This window comes from Myodes glareolus, chromosome 11, assembly GCF_982192425.1.
Source record: "Myodes glareolus chromosome 11, mMyoGla1.1, whole genome shotgun sequence".
In the NCBI taxonomy this organism is placed as follows: domain Eukaryota; kingdom Metazoa; phylum Chordata; class Mammalia; order Rodentia; family Cricetidae; genus Myodes; species Myodes glareolus.
This window is the reverse complement of record NC_142036.1, coordinates 4,398,833-4,422,940: the sequence shown is the minus strand read 5'-3', so window position 1 is coordinate 4,422,940 and position 24,108 is coordinate 4,398,833. Positions and strand designations below refer to the sequence as shown.

Sequence of the window (24,108 nt, the reverse complement as noted above, 5' to 3'; positions counted from 1 at the left end):
CAATGAGAAGCTAGAGCTAATGGGCCAAGCAGTGATTTAATTAGTACAATGTTTGTGTGGTTACTTTGATTCTGGGCAGCTGGGACGCACAAGCGGCCTCCTTACTGCATCCCTCTGCTCCGGCCTAGATGAGCATGAGGAAGCCAGTGCCAGGGTGACTACAGTTCTACGGCATCGCCTGCCTGCCGATAGGACTGTGGCTGTGCACTTGCCATCCAGCAGGACTCAAATGAGGGCTGTGTGGAAGGAATTGCCTGCCACGAGTCGCGGAATTAATTTATCATTGGAAGACTTTCAAAATCAAGTTTCCCCATGGGTGTCAAATCAGTGGGACTACCATTGAATCTTTATTTCAGAAATGTGGGTGAGAGGCAAGGTCTGTTCTCTGAAATTGGGATGGTCCTCTTTTCTACCTTTATCTGTATGGCTTTGTTTTTGCTGAGGACTTTTTGTTGCGTTTGGTACACACGAGAGGGATGTTGGTGTTCACATAGCCGAGCTAACTCCCCAGGCTTCATTGGTTCATAAGCTCACTTTTAGAATTGCCAGTGAAATCTGCCTGCAATGAAGGGGATGTTTTGCTGGCATGGCACAAATCATAGTAACCTGCAGGCAGCAAGGCAGCATCTGGGAAGATAGCCATCATCCTAGGGGTGTAAGCCATGGGTAGTTTTGGAGATTATCATATTCAAGTAAGTTATGGATTTCAGGATCCATCGAATATAGCTCTTCGCCGATTTTGTTTTTAATTATGGTAAATGCATTTAGTGTATGTTACCAGCAATACCATTTTCAGTGTATTGTTGCGTGGCATGAAACACATTTACCTTGTTGCACAACCTTTCTCTAACGTCATCTATGACTTTAAAGCCAGCTGGGAATAAAGCCTTATTATGCACGTGCTTAGATTTAATAAAGCCTTACTGTGCTACGATTTCCCACTACTTTGAACAAGTGTCCTTTAGCTCACAACTTTTGCAATGTGTAATTGACATAGAAGGAAATCCTTGGTCTCCTGCTCACTTCTGTCCTCTTTCCAAATATACTTTCTTCCTCCTTGAAAGTTCTTGATTAACTCAGTACTTCCTGTAGCTATTTCTATTTCAAGAATAATACCACACTGAAGAGGGTGTAGAAACAAGCTTCCATATACCTCAGATCCTGGCGAGCTGTAGACTTCTTAGAAGAAAAAGAAGAAAAGTTAGCTCAGCTTTATATCCCAGCCATGAGTTTTGAAGCAATTTCCAGTCTAACTAACTTAAAGACTGCTTTAGAGGCTGGAGAGGTGGCTCAGAGGTCCAGAGCACTTGTCCTCTTGCAGAACACCCAGGTGGTTTGATTCCCAACACCCAGGGGCAACTTATAACTGTCCGTAACTCAGTCCCAGGCATCCAGTGCCTCTCTGGCACCAGCCATGTAAGGGGTGCACCAGCATGCAGGCAAAGCAGCACACACATTAGATAGATAAACAAGCAAACAAATAGATAATTTTTTAAAGAACTGTGTTTTAAAGACAGGTTTGTATGGAGAAGTTGTCCACTGTACATATATTTCGAGGCTGCTTTCCCTGCCTGAGGCTCCTCACTAATTTCCCTGTCTATATGCTCAGACCAGAACACTGTGCTTTCTTACATCAAATGGAGAGTTGACATATAGAACTCAGAAAGGGGTGTGATGGACACACACAGGGCCCTGAGGTAGGGAAGACACTAAAGTTCTTGCTGATGATTCAAAAGAATCTAGTTTAAGCAATTTTTATTCACCAGCCCAGCTCTACAGAAGGCATCTTTAGAAGGAATGCTTCAGCCTAATGAAACGATTAACTATACCCAGGAGGAACCAATAAATAACATTTAATGATAAGAAGTGGGAAACATACAACACAGCAAAATAACAGGAATTAATAAACAGTGCTCAACAATAACTCTCAATATTAATGATCTTAATTCTCTAGTATAAGATTGTATTAGGAAACAGGATCCAGGCCTAGAGAGATGAATCAGTCATTAAAGGCTAGGTTTACCACCAAATATATATAAAAACAGAATCTTTCTGCTAAAAACATATTGCATGAACATTTTTTAAGGGGCTGCAGAGATGGCTCAGTGATTGAAAGCACTTTTTCCTACAATGGACCAGGGTTTCATTCCTAGCAACTACATGGCGACTCACAATCATCCATAATTTCAGTTCAAGGAAATCTGACATCCTCTCTGTCCTCCGTGGGCACTAGAAACTCATGTGGAACACAGATATACATGTGAGCAACATGCTTATATACATAAAATACATCTCAAAAATTAAAAAAAATTTAAATTAAATAAAAAGAACCTATCGCTCTATAAACAGTGCTAATTATCAGTTCAAAAAAAAGTGCTTTGCACATCCAGGAGTGAGTAGTGAGTGTAGCAGCCAGGGAGCTGGAAATGACGCTGACTTTGTGTCGTCGCGTCCCGTGTGTCTCCTCACTTAGGAGCTGAGGCAGAACTAGGCTGTGTACAAGCGAAGTCCATCATTAGGACTGTTTAGCTTTGCAGTATTTGCTTCCTGAATTGTGTGACTGTTACAGGGCAGTGACAGCAGAGAGTCACTGAGTGCTTCGGCAAGTTGGCCGCAGAGCAGACCTCTGGGTGCTGGGGTGACCGGAACAGGAGCTCTGACAAGCCAGTTTGTGTCTGGTCACTTGGAGGGGGAAGGTTGCTTTGTGTCTGCCTACACAGTGGTTTGAACGTCTCCTCCAGGTTCCTCTTGTCTCTTTCCTCTCCTGGCCAGCCTCTTCCGCTGTTGCGTGGTCTCAGCCGTGCTTATGTCTGCTTAGGGCAGGCAGGGTCATGGGGCAGGCATCACAGAGCAGGAAGGGCAGTGCATTAATAGAACTTTCCTAGAAGTGTCTTCAGCCTTGTCTTACTTTCACAGGTCTCACCCAGGGATCTCCCTGTTCTTCTCCCCATCCGTGGATACCTCAGAGACCTTAAGTTTGGATTTCCTTCTAACTGGACACATGCTCATTTTGTATAAATATTTAAACATTACTGTCTTAATTTATGAACTTTCCTTCATAGGGTTGGAGGTGGCAGAATGGTGAAAATAGAGATTTTGTCTTTTAAAAAATTATTTTTATGTGTGTGTGTGTGCGCGCGCGCACGCGTGTGCCTGCATGAGTCTATGAACACTATGCATGTGCAGATGTCAGGGGAGGACACAGGGCGTTGGATACCCTGGCACTGGAGTTATGTGTCAGTAGTGTGAGCTGACTGAAGTGGGTGCCAGGACCTGAGCTCAGATCTTTAGCAAGAGCAATCGCACGCTTATGGCCCCTGGAGAGTTTGCTTTATTTTGTAGGTTTTTCTTATTTTTTCTTTTAAGATTTACTTATTCTATGTATATGAGTGCTCTATCTGCATGTATGCCTGCAGGCCAGAAGAGGGCATTAGATCTAACGACAGATGGCTGTGAGCAACCATGTGGGTGCTGGGGATTGGACTCGGGACCTCTGGAAGAGCTCTCCTGACCAGATTTTTATTCTTGAATAATTTCTTTAATAAAAGAAATTTGGAAATTGAAAAGAAGCAAAAATCTGCCAGGTGGTCTTTCACAAAGATTCCATTAGCATTTTCTATATTCCTTCCTGTTTTTATTCTCTACCAGGGTCACTGTTGCCCAGGCTGGTGTCAGGACTCCTACGCCCAGGTGTGCCCCAACCCCAGTTACAGTTGAGCTGCATTACACCATCCTTCCAGCTTCACCAAATGCTCCCGTGTAGGCCAAGGTCCGTAGAACATCTGTAATGGCTGCAGGGTGTTTTCCCAGGGAGCTGGAAGACAGTGAGTGCTGTGGAGTCACCAGGAGTCAGTTTCACTTTGCACACATTGCGGTGGCTGAGTCTCTGTCCTCTGCTTTTGCCTGTAGGACATTAACTTTAGAGCTTCTGTTGTTGTTAGCTTGTTTGAGAGACGCTTCCCTTGAATAGTGCAGGTTGTCATGTCTCTAGCTGACCTGAATAGAGCTAGAGAAGGAATGAAGCGTGTTTCCCTGATTTCATCCAAATACTAAGGAGTCCAGCTGCAGATGCCCAGCGTGTAGTTTACTTGCAAGTGAAAACTTCGAGCCCTCAAAGCAGCCCTTTGTGAGGTGTCTCTTGCTGCGGTGTGCTTTCAGAGAAGAGCAAACACAAACACAGTTGCTTTTGGATCACAGCCTGTGTGTGTGTGTGTGTGTGTGTGTGTGTGTGTGTGTGTGTGTGTGTGTGTGTAGGAATGTGGCTTTCCATTAAATATTGTGGGAAGGGGGAAAGGAGAAGTGTGTGCAGGAAGCCGAAGGCGCCTGCGGTTGTTTCAGCCTGAGGAGCTGAATTGGTCTTGCTTCTCCTTTGCAGCTCCTGTTGGCTGTATGTCGGGTGCTCTGTTTTAGGCACCTGTTAGGTTTAGCTCCCCGACCAGGATGTAGGAGGCAAGCTCACATCTGAACCTGATTTGTGTGCTGCTGACAAGTCACTGGGTGAGCAGGCTAGAGGGTAGGCTTGAGGGAAAGAAGATCTCACAGTTGTCTAATGGAGGTGCTTCAGCATCTAGACAGCTTTTAAATTAGCCGCCTCCCATTAGCACATGAGTCCTGAGATGGCAAATGATAAATAGATGTATTTGGAAATGTTGGGTTAAGGTTTATTTACTGTAGGGATTCTCCAATGCTTCCAATAAGTTTATGCCTTTTTTCCCCTCTTGTTTGGTTTTTGAGATAGAGTTTCTCTGTGTAACAACGCTGGCTGCCCTGGACTCACTCTGTAGACCAGGCTGGCCTCAAATTCAAAGACACTGATCTGCCTCTGCCTCCCAAGTTATGGGATTAAAGGTGTGAGCCACGATGCCCTCCCTGCAGTTTTTATTTTTAAGGAGACTCAAGTAGGCCACATCTTCATCTTGATTTTGCCCATGTAATCCTTGCTAGTGGGACCTTTGTTGGTGTCGGGAAGGTTTGAATTAGTTGCAGTAAGTGAAATTAGTATGTAGGTTGTATGGAGTGGCCTTCCCAAACTCCGCTGTGATGAGTCCCCTAGGCCCTGGTTCCCTCCATCCTTAAAATGAGTGTGTGTGGCCCCGTGGAGATGAAGCGTCTGTATGGCACAGAGACACTGTGAGGCTGGTGCTGCTCGTCCCCAGGCCTTCACATGGAAGGAGTCTGGAGGTGAGGTGACTCTCACTGGAGATGGGTAGAGACTGCTGGAGGAAGGTACCATTTTCCATGTGGGTTCTGTAGCATTCCAGGAGTCCATCGAAAGGTTCCTAATGAAGGAAGAGCACAGTGGCAGGTGCTAATGCTTGTCACATTTCCCCAGAAGGGGGATTTCCAGGGGAATGCAGAGTACTAGAGATCCCTCTGAATTCCAAAAACGTCTGAATGTACCGTTGTGGCCTGCAGGTTACATAGTCTGTTTCTGGCTGGACGGGTCCTGGGTGTGTTTGCTTGTGTTGCAGTAGAAGGTTCCAGGAGGAGACACAAGCTGACCAGAGATTATGATAAACCTGGTGCAGTGACTCATGTCTGTGATCACAGCACTGAGACCATATCTCAAGTTGAAGACTAGTCTGGACTATACAGTGAGTTCAGGACTAGCCAACCAGCCAGCCTTGGATAGATAGTGCACCCCTGTCTGAGAAAAAATGGACAGAGAGTGATTTGCTAGAGAAAATAATAAGTGTCTAGGCAGAAAATGTAATAGAGGAACTGGACTTAGAGGGCGTGACTTGGTGGAAATAGAAGATATGAACTAGTATCAAAGAGTTGGGAAGGGAAAGGATGTGTAGATGGGCCCTTATCGGCTACAGTTCCACTTGTATTGGGCACAAAGCCATTGCTCATAGAGTGGGTTTCATACTTTGAAAGTGGAGTTTGGATCATTTACCAGGTTAGCTTTATGTGAGGCATAGTACTTTTTTAAGACTTTGGTCAGCAACAACTCCCAGTCACCCTTACAGCTACGTAGGACAGCAGTACTGCAGTGTTGGAGGGCCAGCAGCAGTCAGTTGGATGCACTTCTGATTTACAATGGGCTCATCTGGACACAGCTTCATTGTAAGCTGAGAAGCATGTCTACCCAGGGCAAGAAAGCCCTTAGAGTCAAAGCAGTGTGATCCACACTAAGAAGGAATCATCATAGAAAGTGACTGTAGAATCTGATCTTAGTGGATGAAGAGAAACAGCAGGTGCCATACCTGGAGCCATGACAAGGACAGGCAGCAGGTGTGGATAGCATCTGATTCATCCTTGGGAAAGTAGAAGGAGGTGAAAGAGGCTGCTGTGGCTGCCACGTGAGTATTTGAAGGAAAGACATGTTCAAGACGATTGGGGGTTTTTGTGTGACCCCGAAGAAAGTTTCACAAGCCTGCAGGACTGAGTGCTAGCTAACCAGAGGCTGCAGATTAAGAGAAGGGCAAGCTCACTCACCTTTATCAGTGGCCAGGGCCGAAGAGAGGGAGTCCTGTTCCTCCTAGTCAGCATTAAAGACCTGACGGTGAGGTTACCTGTGACGGGCTCTGTGAACAGTGCTGCTTTGTTTTAAACTAGGATTGCCTGCAGTTGGTAGAAACTGTTCCTTAGTGACTTCGGGAAGCCAGGAAAAGGTTATGTGGCACTGAAACTGCACATGAAGCCAAGAGTGTACACGGGAGACTTCTAACTTCATATTTGATCTCTCTGATATGTGTTTGTGTGTATATAAAATATTATTTGAGACAGAATGTCTCTATATTTCCCAGGCATGTCTTGAACTAATGCTTTCTCCTGCCTCAGCCTTCTGCAGGCTGGGATTACAGATGCCTACCACCATGCCTGGTTGATTCTCTTGAATTCTAAAATAAAATAGCAATTAAAAGACGCGATGCGCCCCGAGGACGAAACCTAGTCATAAGTAGGAGATAACTTTGGAGTAGATGGTAGGATTTTTCTCATGTCCATATCAGGTGAAACCCTGATTCCAGCCACACAGCACCCCCGAGGGGAGTCTGTGTCAGTTCTCCGGACTCCTGGGTAGAATTACTAGGACTGGCTCTGATGGGCCAAATGGGTGAGTGCGACACGCACTTTTTGTCCAGCAAGAAGGAACGATCACAAAATCAAGAATCCTTCTCAATCACAATTTATTGGAGCACTCGATTGAAAAGGGGAATGGGGAAAAGGGATGACGAGAGAGAGTGGAAAACCCAAAGGCAGCTGCTTTTCTAGGGTGAGAGGCTCGAATGCTGATTGGTTGATGCCATTCTGCTAGGGCCCAAGGCCACAGGACAGGTCAGGGAACCAAGTCTCTGAAATGCAAAACAAGGCCCCAAGCACACTGGCCTGCACGGCAGCATCAAAGGATTTGTATACCTCCAAGCTGTAGGACCGCTGGCACTATCTCGCCAAGGCGACATATGTCGGCTCCTTACAGGTGAGCATGGAATGGTGCTTGAAGTGAAGTTGTGGGGATGGTGTGAGAAGGATGCTCCCCTCATCTGCCGTGCCCAGGATGTGGGTGGAAAGATGAGGTTCTGTCCCTTGAGAAGTTTGTAAGCTAGCATGTAGGTCCACACTCCTGCACCCTGTGGGAATTTGCTGGGTGCTGTGCTCAGTGCTGTGCAGTAATGGTGCTCGGAGCACAGTCATCATCCAGGCACTGTTCTGCGCTGTTTATGTGATTTAGAGTCTGTGGTCCTCAGGGTGCAGGCTCCTGATCTCCTCCAGCATCATCCGCCTCTGAGAACTCACTAAATTCAGATTCCCAGGTCCTACCCTAAACCCACCAAACACCAGAGATATATGTAGGGGCCCAGGGATATGTCATTGACTGTCTAGTACATAATGAAATTTTGAGATCACTATTTTTATTCTTTATAACAGCGTTATAGTAAATTTTAAACTATTTACTTAAAGGAGTAGACCCAGTGCTGTAAGGAAGGTAACTTGTCTGCAATACAAGTTTTTAGGGGTGAGCTGTATTTTGAATGTATTGTGAATGCAGGGCTCCATTCTTCCTATGCGCCATGCATGGCTGCCTCTCAAGAGAAAGTGCAGGGCAGAGGATGGGGCTGAAACAGCAAAGCTCAGGGAGGATTAGAAAGGTAGGCGTTTCCACTTTACAAAAATGTAGTAAAAGTTAAACACGGGCCATGTGTCTTAGGACACCCGAAGCATCTGGAAGTATAACACGTGGTAGACCCTGTCTTCCCAGTTTGTGTGGTAAGAGGAAGTCAAAACGCAAATGAGTGTCTGAAGTCCGAAGAGCTTTGGGAGCGCTAGAGGAAACTCTGAAAGGAGATGTGAGCGTGCATGAATGTGTCGTAACATGAGTCGTGTGAGTCATTCCGGCATAGCTTCGAAACTCCATTGTGTTCCCCTAGATTTCCCAGTGCCTTTACACATTCAGTCCTTCTCATCAGGCACAACTGCAATCCCAGCACTTGGGGCGCTGGGGAGACGGGGGGGGGGGGCGAGTTTAGGGCCTGCTTGGGTAGTTTTCATTCACTCTTCTCCAATGTTCATTGGTTTCTTTTCGCTTTTCATAAACATTATATTTAGCAGATTACAGACCAGATATTTTAAAGAGCATCCTTCAATTTGAAGTTAACTGGTATCCTCTCAGGAAGTTCGGATACGCATTTTGTTAAATACTGAAATACTTGATTTTCTCAGAACATGTATCACCAATAATCACCTGATCTGTGATTATTTTTGTCATGTGACTTATGATTTTTTTAAAAGCAGTGACTGTTTTCCTGCGAGCTTCTTGTCTTGTGATTTGTGGACACAGTGACAAGGATCCTGTGTCTTATTACACGGTTTCCACATTTTAGCCTCCACTCTCAGCATTGTCAACAGCCTCTGCCACCGTGCTGTTTGCTTCAGCGTTATTTCCATTTTATTCTTTGGATTACACTTAGTAATTGGAATTGTTCTATGAGGAAGGCGTGTCCTTTCTACCCATGCCCACTCACTTTTGAATTACTTACTTACACCCTGTGGACTCCAGGTTATGTTGTAATTCAGCCGTTCCATGATTTATTTTGCTCTTCAAAGGGCTCTGCATTTGAGCTGTTTCGTGTTGGCTGCTATAGGAAGGGTCGGCCTTGGTGTCCGGGTGTGACTAACGGGCTCATGTTAGTAAATGGATGATTCAGTGACGAGGGGGAAGCGTCCTAATTTCGCCATAACTCCTGGGTACTTGGTCTCTACATTTTGAATTTTCTGTGATCACATTAACTAAGGATGCACACTCCGGTGGGGAAAAAATCTATTGTCTTGTTTGTAAACACAGCCAAAAATAAAGGTATTTTTCTCAAGGACTGAATAAATTTAAGTTGCTGAAGCTTTACGGTTTGTTTCTGTTGCATCTGTTGTAGTTTTCCCTGAGTATCTCAAGTAGGCAAGGTTATGATGCTGGAATTCCTACCAGAACTCACTTTACTTTTCAGCTTTAGTGTTTAAGTAGGGATACATGTTTGTACTCGTGGGAGCCCTTTAGTAATGGGAGGTCGAAACATGTTTATGCTATGAAGAGGGTACAGCTTTCAGAAGGTGCGTGGGCTGTGTCTAGTGTGGGGTTTACAGAAAGTGCATACTGTGTGGGCAGGTGTTTCCATTCGCTAGCTATTGTGAAATTCTGTTCAGTGCTGTTGACAGCTCCCCCTTCCTTCATCAAGGTGTGTGATAAGGTGATGTTGGTAGAAGAGTTTCAAATAGTCATGAAGTCACTTCTCACTTCTGTTTCTTCATTCTAAACTGTGTCTATGGCAACGTGTACGTGTGATTGTATTTCTTCATTCTAAACTGTGTCTATGGCAACGTGTACGTGTGATTGTATTTCTTCATTCTAAACTGTGTCTATGGCAACGTGTACGTGTGATTGTATTTCTTCATTCTAAACTGTGTCTATGGCAACGTGTACGTGTGATTGTATTTCTTCATTCTAAACTGTGTCTATGGCAACGTGTACGTGTGATTGTATTTCTTCATTCTAAACTGTGTCTATGGCAACGTGTACGTGTGATTGCAGTTGCTAGAGTCCAGAAGAGAGGATCAGGGCCCCAGAGCTGGAATTATAGGTGCTGTGAACCTCTAATGTGGGTGCTCTGAACCATTGAGCTGTCTCCCTAGCACCAAGTCATTGAGTTTTTACAGTTTTATTCAAACCTGGTGATACATTAAAACTAACTGGGGATTGTGGGGGGTGGGTGGGAAATAATGCAGACCCCACTCCTTGAGATTCGAATTCAGTATGCTCAGCGTGGGACCTTGGCATTTTCCCCAAGGACTTCTATGCCATCCAGGTTTGACCTGCCGGATCCAGCAGGGATTATTTGTAGACCCTCTCTCAGGACTGGAGACCCCAGGACCTGCCGGATCTAGCAGGGATTATTTGTAGACCCTCTCTCAGGACTGGAGACGCCAGGACCTGCCGGATCTAGCAGGGATTATTTGTAGACCCTCTCTCAGGACTGGAGACCCCAGGACCTGCTCGCCATGCAAATACCTCTCAGCGACGTTGCTCAGCTCTTGGGTGACTTCTCACCGCATTTCCTGAGTATGGACAGGCAGTTGGTAGGTATTAGGAGGAGCCTCAGGTGTGCAGCTGCTAGGAACTTGCCCACGTACTGTAAGCAACCCCAAAGATGGACTTAGGTGGAACCATTCCTTTGCTGTGCCTTTTGTGCCTTGTCTGAGGTAGGAACAGCTTTGTCACATCTTTGGAGAAGCCACTCAGCCTAGGCCTTTGTCACATGGTTTAAATCACAATGTTCTATGTTAAACTGTGTATTCATGGAATAGCAACTAAAGGTAGACTTGGGTTTTAACTTCTTTTTTGTTTAGTTTTGTCATCTATATTTACTTCAGAGTTTCAGAGATTGTCCTTTGGTGTCTGTAAAACATTGACACGTAGCAGAAGCATGCTTACTATTACTTAGTGACATGTGGCATGTTGTTGACTCGGTCTCTGCTGTGGCTCTCGTTTCGTTTCCCTGGGACTTCATTTCTCTGACGATCGAGCCTCTTACCTGTACAAACAGGAATGAGGGGCTGCAGTTATGAAGAGATGCTTGAGGCAAAGCGGGTGCTCGTCTGCTGCTTTCTGTTCTACTTTCTTTGGTGTATGTGTTCATGTAGGTCACATATGCATGTGCATGCTGCATGTTGTCATCAGTGCACACCCGGAGGCCAGAGATGAATTTGAGTATCCTTCAGGAACCATCCACCATCTGTGAGACAAGTGAGAGTGGAAACCACTCAGTAGACTACACTAGCTCACCAGCCAGCCCCAGAGTCTGCTTAGAATGGAAGCCTCCGATTAGGCTAGGCTACCCCACCAGCCAGCCCAGAATCTGCTTAGAATAGAAGCCTCCAATTAGGCTAGGCTACCCCACCAGCCAGCCCAGAATCTGCTTAGAATAGAAGCCTCCAATTAGGCTAGGCTACCCCACCAGCCAGCCCAGAATCTGCTTAGAATAGAAGCCTCCAATTAGGCTAGGCTACCCCACCAGCCAGCCCAGTATCTGCTTAGAATGGAAGCCTCCGATTAGGCTAGGCTACCCCACCAGCCAGCCCAGAATCTGCTTAGAATGGAAGCCTCCGATTAGGCTAGGCTACCCCACCAGCCAGCCCAGAATCTGCTTAGAATAGAAGCCTCCAATTAGGCTAGGCTACCCCACCAGCCAGCCCAGAATCTGCTTAGAATGGAAGCCTCCAATTAGGCTAGGCTACCCCACCAGCCAGCCCAGGATCTGCTTGTTTCTTGAGGGCTGGGATTTCAGGCATGCCTCACATGCCCAGTTTGTTTACTTGGGTGCTGGAGCTCAACTCATATCCTCATGCTTGTATGGCAAGCATGTTACCGACTGAGCCAGCTCCCAGCCCTTTAAATTACTTTGTAAAGTGTGTGTGTGTGTGTGTGTGTGTACAACTTTGAGTTAGTTCTTCATTTCAATCTTTATATGGCAAAGACTTTACCTACTGAGTCATCTCATCAGTCTTCCTTCTTTCTTAACACATGACAGGTCAATGGAAAAATAGAATTTTGAGCACATAGGTGTGATGGCACTGTTTAGAAGATTCTCTTACAAGTGGCCTGTGTGTGGGTGACTGGTTGTTGTTGTTGTGGGTGTGTGCCTAGGAGGCCCACAGATAGTGTGGGCCCTAGCTGTAGCCAGAACCCACAGAAGGAACAGTTACTCCCTGCCCACCGCAGCAGCTGTGTCTGTCACCTGTTTTTATTACATTGAACTTCCCATGACTATGTAATTCTAAAGCCTATGAATAGTAGGATTCTGGTCATGGCCATACGAAGAATCCACAGTCTTAGACGTTGCCAGAAAGTGGCAGCCGTTATTGTTTCAGTCTATGATTTCTTGTGCGTGCACTAGTTAGTTATGAAGCTTTCTGGATTCCTAGATTGTGATGTTCACTGTGTTTGTCGTATGAGTCCACCTTCACAGTCTGTTCTCTCCAAACGAGGACTGGGACGGTGGCCATGTTACCAGTCAGTCTGTGTCTCCTTGTGGGTTCACTTTAGTGACAGGGCAAATTGCCCTTCGTGTGATTGAAGTAATTCAGTTTTTCTTCTTATGGAATCTCTTTCCTTGGCAACCTAAATGGAATCTAAGACTAGTGTTGGGACATCTCCTTTAAGAGGTGATGAAACATGAACCCCATGTCTCTAGTTTAGTAAGACTTCGTGTCCACACTTCCAGGTGTGTACTAATAACAACACACACAATGCACGTGACTTCCAGGCTTGGCTCCTGGACAGTTGTAGCTTCACTTTTGTGGGCACCCACCTGAAAGGCAGTAACACATGGCTGCCGATATTTTTGATCTTTTTGAGTTAGAACATGCTCTTCTTCTTGGTGATTCGTTAGTGTACAATAAAGAACTGCAGGTCTCTAATCCATGTTTAAAATATTAAATTTCTCTGGGTTCATTTAAAGAACTATTTTCTGTTATTCATTAAAATAAAAAGGAGGGCCTAGAGAGATGACTAAACTGCCTTCTCTTCCAGAGGCCCTGAGTTCAATTCCTAGCAACCACATGGTGGCTCACAGCCTTCTATAGCAGGATCTGATGACTTCTTCTGGCATTACTTGTACATAGAGCACTCATATACATAAAATCAACAATTAATTTTAAAATAAATTAAAAAGGTGGAAAAGATTTTGAACTAAAGTCCATTTTCATTCGTGTTGTTAGGCTGTCTGTGGGATGTTTATGCCTTTCCGAATCAGTGTACCCATAATGAGTAATTCCTGGCAGTTGGAAGTAAACAGGAAAAGGAACCATAACCTTTTCTGTTCATTTAATTCATGAGATAATAATGGCTGAAAGCCATTTAAAGGGAGGACACTTGGGTGGTCCTTTCCTATCATCCCAGCACTTGGGAGGCAAGGGTAGGAGAATCATGAGTTTGAGGCTGCCCTGTCACAGCCCCCACCCAGACCAACCACAGGAAGACCCTGGGCATCAATAGAGTAGCCCCCTGAGGTTATGGAGCAAGCTGATGAGAAAACCAGGACCAAGGAGAGAGAATTGAAGGGTTTAAAGCTTATAGCTTGTGTTGTTAGATCCGAAGTGTTAACCTGTAAGCCCCACCTGTCCAAAGACCAGGTAACTTCCTGGGATCCTGGGATTGCAGCTCTTGGAAACTAACAGAGCCTCCTGGGAAAGTATGATTACCCCTATGGGTCTTTGGTCGTATAAGCCCTACCAACACATGTCTCAAGGCCGCCCACCTGGAAAGTTCCCTGGTGATGGTCCTGACCAAATTCTATCTTGATCAGTATTTAAAATTTTTCTTAAAAGCTCCCTTAAATTAAGCCAAAGTGGTAGATTTTTTTGTCTGGTAAATTTCAGGATTGAGAGTATCTTCTGGTAAAGGAGTTGTAGAAATCAGGGGAGTGTTTTTGTTCTTGTGTTTGTTTTTAGAAACTTTCACAATGTCTCACAAGGAACAAAGTAAGTGCTTCATTAGTATGAAATAAATAGAAGGGAACCGTCAGAAGTTTCAAGAGTTGAAGCATAGGTGCTGGGTGAAGAAGTGAGACCTAAGCCATGGGTTACAGACAGATCTTGTAGAGGCTGGAGAGCGGTCCTCTGGGACTTACCTGTATGGTGCTCACATTCAAAGAAGAAGAGAAGCAGGTCTCTCCTGGACCTCTTAACCCTGAGGTGATGAGGGAACCCCATGTTCTTCTTACCCTATCTTTGTAACTTGATACTTCGGTCAGCATGGAGCCCTAACAGGAAGTAGTCTCTACAAGAGCAGTTAGAAAGTTATTTTAAGTTTAATGGGTCAGTACTTCACTGAGATCCACAAAGAGCTCTGTGGCTTCCTGCTCTGAGGGCTGCTGTCCCTGGTGTTAGTGACACATGGTTCCCCTGGGCATCACTGGAGGTGCTGACAATAGGACTGTGTTCTGTGAGAGACGTCATTCCCCAGGGACGAGCAGCTTATCTAACACCTTATCTCTCCAGCACCAGGAGCCCCATCACTTCGCCTACTCTCCTTACCTGTCTTTAGAAAGGGCTCTGGGGAGGGTGATTCTGTTTAGCTGGATCCTGTGACTGTCACCCTGAGAGCTGCCTGGTTTAAGCTGGCAGTGGAGAGAAAGGCAAGCGGTTTGTTTCTTTGTGAAAATATTCCTGCCCAGTTTTCTTTCCTTGAGGAAGGCTTTTTCTTGGACTAGCTCATGTGAAGAACTTGTTTTTTGAACTGACTGAAACAATTTGATGAATACATGGAGATTGTCAGTTTTGTTCTGTCACAATTGTTTCTTTCCAAAATTCTCCTTGGTCTGGATAAAAAATAACTTGTCATGACAACTCATTACCATGGGGAAATCTGGTGTCTATATAAGCTTTAAATCATTCACTGATTGAAGCCGCTGTGTGGGCTCCGATGCCAGGTCTGCCGAGGGCTCGGTGGGAGTGTGCATGGGCAAGACCAGAATGGTAGGCATCGAAAATAGGCTGACTTACAAAAATTTCTTCTTTTAAGCAAGTTTCATATCTTTAGCAGAGCATTTATTAGCCTTTCTGGATAAAGAGTCGATACTTTCATTTGTTTGACCCAAGGATAATTTGTGTGGGAGCTATCGAGAGTGGGAAAGACTCAGAGCAGGCATTTTCTTTTTAGGTTGAAATTTGGTAGAAGGTTCACATCCCACAAAATGATGGCTAGCGGGGGTGTTGGTAAGTGCAGCACGTTGTTCTCCGGAGTGGAGGTGGCAGGCTAAACACTGGGCTCTCATAAGCATCAAATCTGAGAGCCCAGGTGTAAAGAGCCCTTAAACACGGGTTGGGAGCTTAGTAAATGTTAGTTTCTCTGTTCTTCCTGAACCGCAGTGGGACGTGATAATGAGTCTCCATTGTGCTGCAGCATCTGTGGGTGACTGAGCTGCTGGCTAGATTGTTAGGAGGGGAAAATTAGCTCCTACGATTCAAACATTCAGCAAACACTTAGTTGATATGTGATATATAAAGAACTAAATAAATGAATGGAAAGACAAACCTCTTTATGTAACATTGTATGCTTGGTGCCATGTGATCGAAGCACCATAGGGTACTGGCACAGATCCTGTATGTACCGCAATGCAGGGTACACAAGTTTGCAGGGTAAATGACACCAAACAAAGATCTCCGAACAGTATCAGCCCCCATTCCCATTGGTGGAATTTCACTGAAGAGAGAACTATCCAGTCAATGACCTTATCCCACTAAACACATAGGATCTTACCTGGTCTTAGAAGCTAAGCAGAGTCAGGTTGGTTAGCAGTTGTGTGAGAGGAGTGGAAACCTGGACTCCAAGGTCTGTGGGTCCATCATGGAAGACAATGGATTTGAACAGAAAATGCTATGACTAGGTAGGGATGTGAGCAGTTAGAGCTTGCTCTAACATACATGTGTGCATATGTTTGTGGGTGGGTATACTTTTGTGTGCCCATGTGCAGACACATGTATGTGGAGCCCAGAAGACAGCTTTTGGTATCATTCTTAGGTGTTAACCACTTTGATTTTTGAGACGTGGTCCCTCACTGGTCTGTAGCTTGCCAAGTACACTACGCTGGCTGGCCAGTGAGTCTCAAGAATCCTCCTGTCTTCACCATCTTAGTTCTGGGCTCACAAGTGTATGCCACTATGCCCATTTCTTTCTTTAAATGGGTTATGGGGATCAAACTCAGGTCCGTATGCTTGCAAGGCAAGGACTTTAGAGAGTGATCTGTCTCTCTAGTGTCCCGACACTTAGATCCTCCAGACTCTTTATTTTCATCAGTCTCATGTATGTAAACATATTATGAACATAATCTACAGTATCCTCTCCAAGTCCCAGGGACACCTATATCTTAGTGAGAAAGTCCTTGTGGGATTGAAGAGAGATAACACATGAAGTGTGTAAGAGGCAGACTGCGGGGCTGAGGCCCGTGAGGTGACCCCTGTCAGATACCTGTGACTCACTTTAAGAGGGAGGATGACTTTGGGAGATGTGTCTGCTGAAGTTTGAAGAGTGGTTTGGCATGGGAGGGGGATGGGTGTGTGTGGGGGGAGCAGAACTGAAGGACAGAAAGACCTACTGAGAGGCTGAAGCAGCTTCTGAGGTAGAAGTGAAAGAGGGCTGAATGGGGGTGGAGAAAGCAATGAAATCCCTGTCCCTGCTGGAGTGACTTGAGGTGACTGTAGGCACAGCTTTCTGCCTTACTGCTGCAGGCTACACTCTTGGAGGCAGGAGCTGTTCAAGTGGAATGTCCTGCCTGACTGGAGTGAAGGTGACTAGGTGACCTTAGGAGAGCATATGAAGTCAATCCTGTGTGACCTGTGACTTGAGGTTTATTAAAATCATCTTTTAGTAGACACTAGGCCTGACACTTGGATGTGCTTAGATTTTTTTTTTTTGATTCAAGGTATCTGTTTGAGTCTAATTTCCCTCCTCTCCTTTTTCTTTTAAAATAGACTCTTTCAAGAAGAATTTCCAACCCATACCTTGAACATGCTTCTTCCCAGGTATGAAAATGCTTTCTCTTTCTCCTCTGTGTTTATAGTGGTGTGTCACAGTTGCCAGTGGAGAACTTTGGGGTGCAGCTACCTGACCTCCCGGAGTTGTGCAGGGATAATGAACTCATCACACCATCCTCCCTGCCAGGGAAGACCAGTGAAGACGTTTAGATTCCCTGGTCATTGCTGTGATTCAGGATGCTCGCGACATAAGACAAAGCCATCAGGGTGGTAGAGGACACATGCATCCTTTAGTTTTTGTATTGACAGAAACACAAGAGTTTACAAATACATTGCACAGAGATCTTTAGTAAGGAGATGTATGTGGAGCTACCTCTAAGGGCATTGTCCCCCTGTGCTCACAGAGGACTGAGGCGAGGCCTTTTCTCCCTTCCTCTTCCCTGTGTCATGCACCTGGAGCGGAGCATGTACTTGTCAGCAACTCGTTAAATGCCTCGCGGATGACTCACTGAGTGAACCTTGTAGATGTCAGGACTGCTTCGCCATCAGCTGACTCATGCCTCTGCCTCAGTAACTTTCTGCCATGTATCTTGTTCAAGATTTGATTTTTAAAACATGCTCCCAGGGAATCATTTCTGACCCTCTTCTCATCAGATTGATTTTAAGTGATGAGATTGGGAGAATTAAGTATGGACACTTACTTTCTAGCAAGTCATAGCCAATATATTATCAATTTATTTGCTTTAAGAGATAATATAAACTATTTGTAGGTAAGAAATAGTTACTAAGGGCCTGAGGTTATAGAACACTTACCTTGCCTTACCAGGTCCTGTGCTCAAAACTAGCACAGCCAGACAAAGGAGTCTGACAAAAATCCAATAGCGCTGGAGAAATGGCTCAACAATTAAGAGCACCAGCTGTTCTTCCAAAAAACGCAGGTTCGATTCCCAGCATCCACATGGTGGCTCATGACCATCTCTAACTCCAGTTCCAGGAGATCTAATGCATTCTGACTTTCAGAAGCCTCGGGCACACACATGGACAGCACACATACAAACAAAAACACATGCAGGAAACAATACCCGTACCCATAAAATTAATATAGAAATAAATGTCACAACACGAGAAGGGGAACAAATGGAACTCTGTAAGCATAGAGCAGTGTACACTGATTTTTGTGATCATTTATTTACCTCATGAAGTTAACCCATAACACTTTGCTTCCTTGGCTTCTGAAAAAGAAGAAAGTACAACAGAGGAGAGGAGGTGGTTTTGAAAATAGGGCCCAGAGCTCTCCAAGAGGTACCTCCCTTCCTCTCCAGGGACCAGGGACTTAGAGGGAGGAATGGGAAGATTAAGAAGAGAAGTTCAATGATATCTCTTTCTGAAGGATATAGCTGTAAGCACTGAGATCACATCAGAACATTTGGAGTCAGCTGTGAACTCTGCTGTTGAGTGGAGCTTCAGGGCAAAGTAGCATACCGCGGCATTGCGTCCTGCTTTTGGTTGTTTGCTAAGGGGGAAGTATCTTCCAAGGGCTTTTATGTGCATGGATTATAAATATGGCCAAGTCAGTAGATTAAACGATTTGTTTGTGATTAATCTATACAGATCAGATGACCCCAGTGTGCTGCAGTGACTGAAACATGTTCACAATGTGGAGATTTCACTCTGAAAATTTCGTCCTTTAAAAGAACATTGCTTATGACTATAGTTAAGACTTTTACATTTGGAAAATAGCTATTATAGTTTAATAGCTTAAATGGACCAGCAGCTAAAATAAAATAAGGTAATTATTGGCCTATATAGCTTCATAGGCTAAAATGTATCCGAAGCTTAGGGAATTAGTTGTGAATTTTTACATGCAGCATGCATTGGAAGCTCACAGACTGTCACATTATTGTTCTACATTTACAAGATTATTTTTCTTTTCTGCTTAGATTTATGGAGAGAATTCTTCTTGTGCAGGAAAAGCATTAAGAAATATTATTATCCTTCAAGCAGCTGACCTGGTAAAGGACAGAGTGAACCTCAAGGGATTTTACAGGTAACACCATTTCTTAACACCTTGTCAGAAGCTCCCCTTGAGGAGAGAAAACCAAGCAGCCTAATTGTAACTCTGAGCATAGAGTGTCAGGCTGTCTGGGTGTCAGCAGTTGGAGGGACTCCGGCTGCTGTGCAACCAAAGGGTGTTTGCTTATGGCTGTGGTTAGGTGTCCGGGTCAGAAAGGATATAAAATTCCTAACTACAAGGATTGTCTCTTTTTTGACTCTACACTGAGTACTTCAAGGAAACATAAGTCGCTCCACATGGGAAACACTGCCAAGTCTCTGGGAAGGCTGATAGGCAGAGAGAGGGAGAGCTGTTGAAATCCTCCAGCTGAGAATGAGTGACGCTCCACTCTGCAGTGTGCAGTGGGAAGAGCAATTTGTCTTCCTAGGCCAGTGAATAGGGATAGCACTGTAGACAGTAGGGGCTGGATAGGTTCGTGGCTAGTCTTAATAGTCGGCTGGACCAGCAGTGTCGTTAGGTGGAGAGTTTGGAAATGAGTTTCACTCTTGTGGAATAGTAAAAGAATATACTATTACCTTTTTATTTTGCTACATGAAGATGAACAAATACTTAACAATACCAAAAGAAAATTATAAAAATAAAACCAAAAGCAAAAACTACAACCTATTGTCACTTTTCTTAAAGAGATGACATTGAAAAAAACAGACTAGCTCAGGACCTATTACAAGAAGGTACAGGTGTTACAGGAAGGAGGACATATTCTCACAACAAAGGATGTTCTTTACGTTATAGAAAGTTAACTTATAAAAAAATGATTTTACTATCCCTGTTGTTTTCATGGGCCGCAGAAAACAAGCGGTTCCATTGGAAACATTTTCCCATGACCCAAATCCTGGGCATAGTGAATCTCAAGTATTTGGAGTAAAAAGACTCCTATGTGAGGTACAATTATACACAGAAAATGCACAGATCTTAAGTATATAGCTTAATAAATTTTTATTTGCTATACACCTATGCAATCATGATCTGTGTAACCATTATTAAGATACAAAGGATACTTACATTCTAGAAAGTTTCCTCATTCCCTCCTAACAGTAACTAGTTTCTGCATATAAAAGGCCTAATGTTTTATTAGAATATATCAATTATGCATAATAATGAATTCATACTTGTACATAATAAATTTCACTCATATTCACCTCTTGCTGCTGTCCTGTCCCAGCTTGCACTCTTGTCCCTTCCTGTTTCTCACTAGCCTCTTCTCTACTGTCATGTCTTTTCTGGAGGATTGTTTCCATGAGTGTGAGTGCCTCACAACACTGAAGGGAATGACTCTCCTCTCCTTAGCAGCTCTTAGCAGATTATACGTCCCCAGGAAGGTGTGGGGCCCCGTCAACCTCCCCCTTTCTCTGACAGAGTCGTGAGAAGCCCAGTCTTGTGGAGAGCGTGAGTTATGTAAGCACAGCTGCCGTGCGTTCAGTCTCATGGCGCAACGGCCAGCTTAAAAAAGAGGGAAGAGTCCGTGGTGGCCAGAGGACGGGCTGGGGAGCAGCAGAGCGTCCGTGGTGGCCAGAGGACGGGCTGGGGAGCAGCAGAGCGTCCGTGGTGTCCAGAGGACGGGCTGGGGAGCAGCAGCCAAGTGAGGCAGGAAGCTGAGAGATCACATCTTCAACCACAGGCATTAAGCAGAGAGAATGAACTGAAAGTGAGGCTGGACTGTGGACTCCCAAAGCCTACTCTAAGCAGTGTTTTTCCTCCAGCAAGGCTTCACCTTCTAACATTTCCTTTGCTTTCCAAACAGCACGCCCCACCTGCCCCACAATGTTCAAATATGTGAACCTACAGGGGACAGTTCCCATTCAAGCCTCCACATCCAACCACACTCAAATTAAAATTAAAAGCAAAAGTAAATGACATTATGTATAGTCACATCAGACTCTTCAAAGCTAGCTTTGCATTTGTAAGTCTTCATGTCTAACTGTAAGCAGGCTCAAATAGTTCATGTCATTTACAAAAGACTTTGCTAATATCTATGTTTTTAAGGATTTTTGTGTTTTTTTAATTTGTTTGTGATCTCTGTGGGCATTGATAAAAATGGAGATGTACCCTAATCAGGTCTATGGATAAATGAACATTCAATTTATAACATATTAGGATTTTACAGGAGCCCAGTGGGGAGGAAGTATGTGTTTTGTTGTAATGGGAAAAGAGCTACTTTTCTGTTATAGTCTAAGGACTGATTAATGGTCTAGGATTAAAGATAAAATACTAATATGGCTGCCTGGAATGGGTTATTTACATGTGTCTGATCATCAGTTGAGGTCATGTGTTCCCATATGCCATATGAGAATCCACAGTGAAAGCTTTGGAAAGATTCTATGCAGTTTGTGCTATAGAAAAAGCATATTTGTTTCTGAGCCCTTATTTCCTTTTATGTAGATGAACCACTAAATACCACCACCTTATTTATGCTTTAAAGTTTAGTATCTGTGTTACCACAGACTGATTGCAACCCATAATGGAAGAAAGGAAGAGGTCAAGGAAAACAAATTTTCCCCTCCAGAAATGGGTAAAATTCAGCTATACGCAGGGTCACGTGGTTCTGTAGCACATCACCCCCAAGTGGCAGTTCCACTACCTAGTATGGCAGATGGAGTGCCAGGCTGAAAGTGCACGGTGGCTAAGAGCCGCTGCAGCATTCAGACCGCTCTGCTCCAGCGGTTTCAGCTGCTCTGCTCCCCTCTGCCCCCTTCTGCCCTGGAGACTGAGGCTTTGAACTGGATTGTTGTAGACCTGGTCAACAAGCCAGAAGACTATGGATTAAAGATATTAAGGGCAGAGTTTCTCCTTGTCTCTAACATTTTTCATGACCAGATGGATGGTAGGAGAAATTTAAAACATAATGGTGAGATTTAGGGAGGGGCAGAAAGGGACCACATGGAATTAAAATCGTAGCTTGTTGGGGAGTGGTACCCAGTTGTCCATTAAGGTTGTCATGGCAATTCTGTGTTTTAGCATATTCGTGTCAAGTCTATGCCTCAAAGAGGGTGAACCCTTCACAATGAAAAAGGGAAGCTAAGGGATCTGGGCTTTGGTCACTAGCAGCACGGAAGGGGTCTGATAGGAGTGGGTATATCGGTTTCCATGGTTTCCATGCAGCTTGGATGGATCAAAATCCACAGTTGACAGCACCTTTGCCTGTCCTTACTGGAACTGCTGAGCCGTGCTGTCGGAAGGCCTGGCCCAGGAAACCTCCTCGTGGGCACCTGTGCTCACATAGACACAGCTACCGTCTAGCCGCCTGGTACAACGTGGAGGTTTCGTTTGTTGAGCAAATGCTGTATTGTGGGCTTCTGCGTTCCAAGCAGACACTCAGAGAAGGTGGATGAGCCTCGGTGTTTTGAAAATGTGAAATAAAAAGATAACATAGTATTTAGCCCATGAACGAAAGTGCTTCAAAGGCAAAAAGACGCTGGCTAATTGAAAGAAGCATTGAGAAATTAGTTAATTAACACTTCGATTCCTTCCTGTAGAGTTACTGTTAATATTGACTGTTTGGTCTAATTGCCTGTTTTCTTGCCACCTGTGTCCTCATTTAAAAGACTCCACGTATCTGAATTCTTATCTTTCCATCGTTTTAATGGTGACCTGCCACTGAGCATGTCTGGAATTGTCTTCTTTGCCTTGGAGCGTCTTTCAAGTAATGACACTGGACCAGAAATCAGCATGCTTTAACAAAAGCTGGATCACTGAATCCAGTGGCTCGGCGGAAGTGCAGCCCTTCATAGCAAGTCCTGCTATGGATGGCTCGTACTGTGTCAGTCACAAGAGTGAGCCAACACATTTCTCTGGTTTAGAAATAGAACACTACAGTCTCACCCCTCCACAGTGTCTGCAGAATAAGGGTCCACAGTGTATGAGGCATTCCCTCCCTCCCTCCTTCTCCTGCTCTCTCTTTCTTACAGCACTCTAGCGGCCTTTTTGCTGGAGAAAAAGTATAAATTAGACTCCTCTGCAAATGAAAACCTGTATTTCAAAAAGTTTTCTTTTTCTTTTTTTCCCCCTGAGGCCCACACAAATGGAAAAGTTGACTTGATGATACTGCTTGTAATAGACTGTGGGACTTGGTGTGTGTTTCAAATCTAATTACAGAGATGACTGTGTGTGGTTAGTGAAATCCAGCACACACATTTGGCTTCCTGGGCTTATGATCTAGGCCCCTTAATGGAATTGCTTTGCTTACATTAAATTGGTTAACAGTCAAGTTTTTTGTTCTTTGAAATGAGTTTAAGGGTCCAATCTTTAAAGAATAGTGAACAAACTCTAGGCTGCAGTCTGTGGTCCAGTTTTGTTGAACCTTTATGGAATCCTTTTGTTACCAAAGGGAGCAGGCAAAAAGTCCCGAAATGTCTGAGTGAAAGTTTCTCATCACCAATCTGAAGTCCTAACCTTTACATAAAGAGGCGCTAATTTTATTTCTTCATTTGTTCAATAAAGTATGTTTCAAGGTTTTACTGTGTGCTGTGAGCTTCTCATTGCTTCTGACTTTGTTTTGGTCCAGGAGAAGCTGTGTGGGGTCAGAGCTGGTCGACTGGCTTCTAGAACACTGCCCTTTCGTCCAGTGTAGATCTATGGCCATTGGGGTCTGGCAGCTCCTGCTGGATATGGGAATTATGTCTTCAGGTGAGTGTTCATACGCTAAAGACACAATTGTTGCTTTGTTAAACTGCTAAACCAAAACACATTGTAATCTGGATGGAAATTGGTTTTGAAGTTAAATGTTTACATTCTTATTTTCTAAGTAAAAATGACACATCATTTTTGATCGATTTATTTTTGCCACATCTTCTGTGAAAATTCTTAGGTACTTGTTGACTGTAGACATAAACCTGCAAAAGGCATTGCTTTCCTCTCTTGTCAACTCTGCTCATAAACTTCTTTTGTCAGTTATGTCTTTTGTTGCTTCAAAAAATGGTTTATTATGCTATATGTAATCAGAAATTGATTTATGAGTGTGTGTGTGTGTGCATGCATGCGTGTGTGCATTATTTTAATTAAGTAATCACAAACACTTAGATATGCGAGCTGTGAAGATTAGTTCTTCAAATGGGACAGAAAATGATGTTTAA

The 24,108-nt window shown here is 44.3% G+C and overlaps 1 protein-coding gene across 1 annotated transcript in view; it reads left to right on the top strand.

The window, feature by feature from the left end:
- Positions 1-24,108, top strand: part of Rapgef5 (Rap guanine nucleotide exchange factor 5) — a 219,137-nt gene that overhangs the window by 21,204 nt on the left and 173,825 nt on the right. The window contains exons 2-4 of the mRNA XM_085698050.2: positions 16,963-17,013; positions 18,906-19,012; positions 23,541-23,662. Coding sequence (XP_085554176.2) covers positions 16,963-17,013; positions 18,906-19,012; positions 23,541-23,662 — 280 coding nt within the window. The remainder of the gene's footprint in view (positions 1-16,962; positions 17,014-18,905; positions 19,013-23,540; positions 23,663-24,108) is intronic.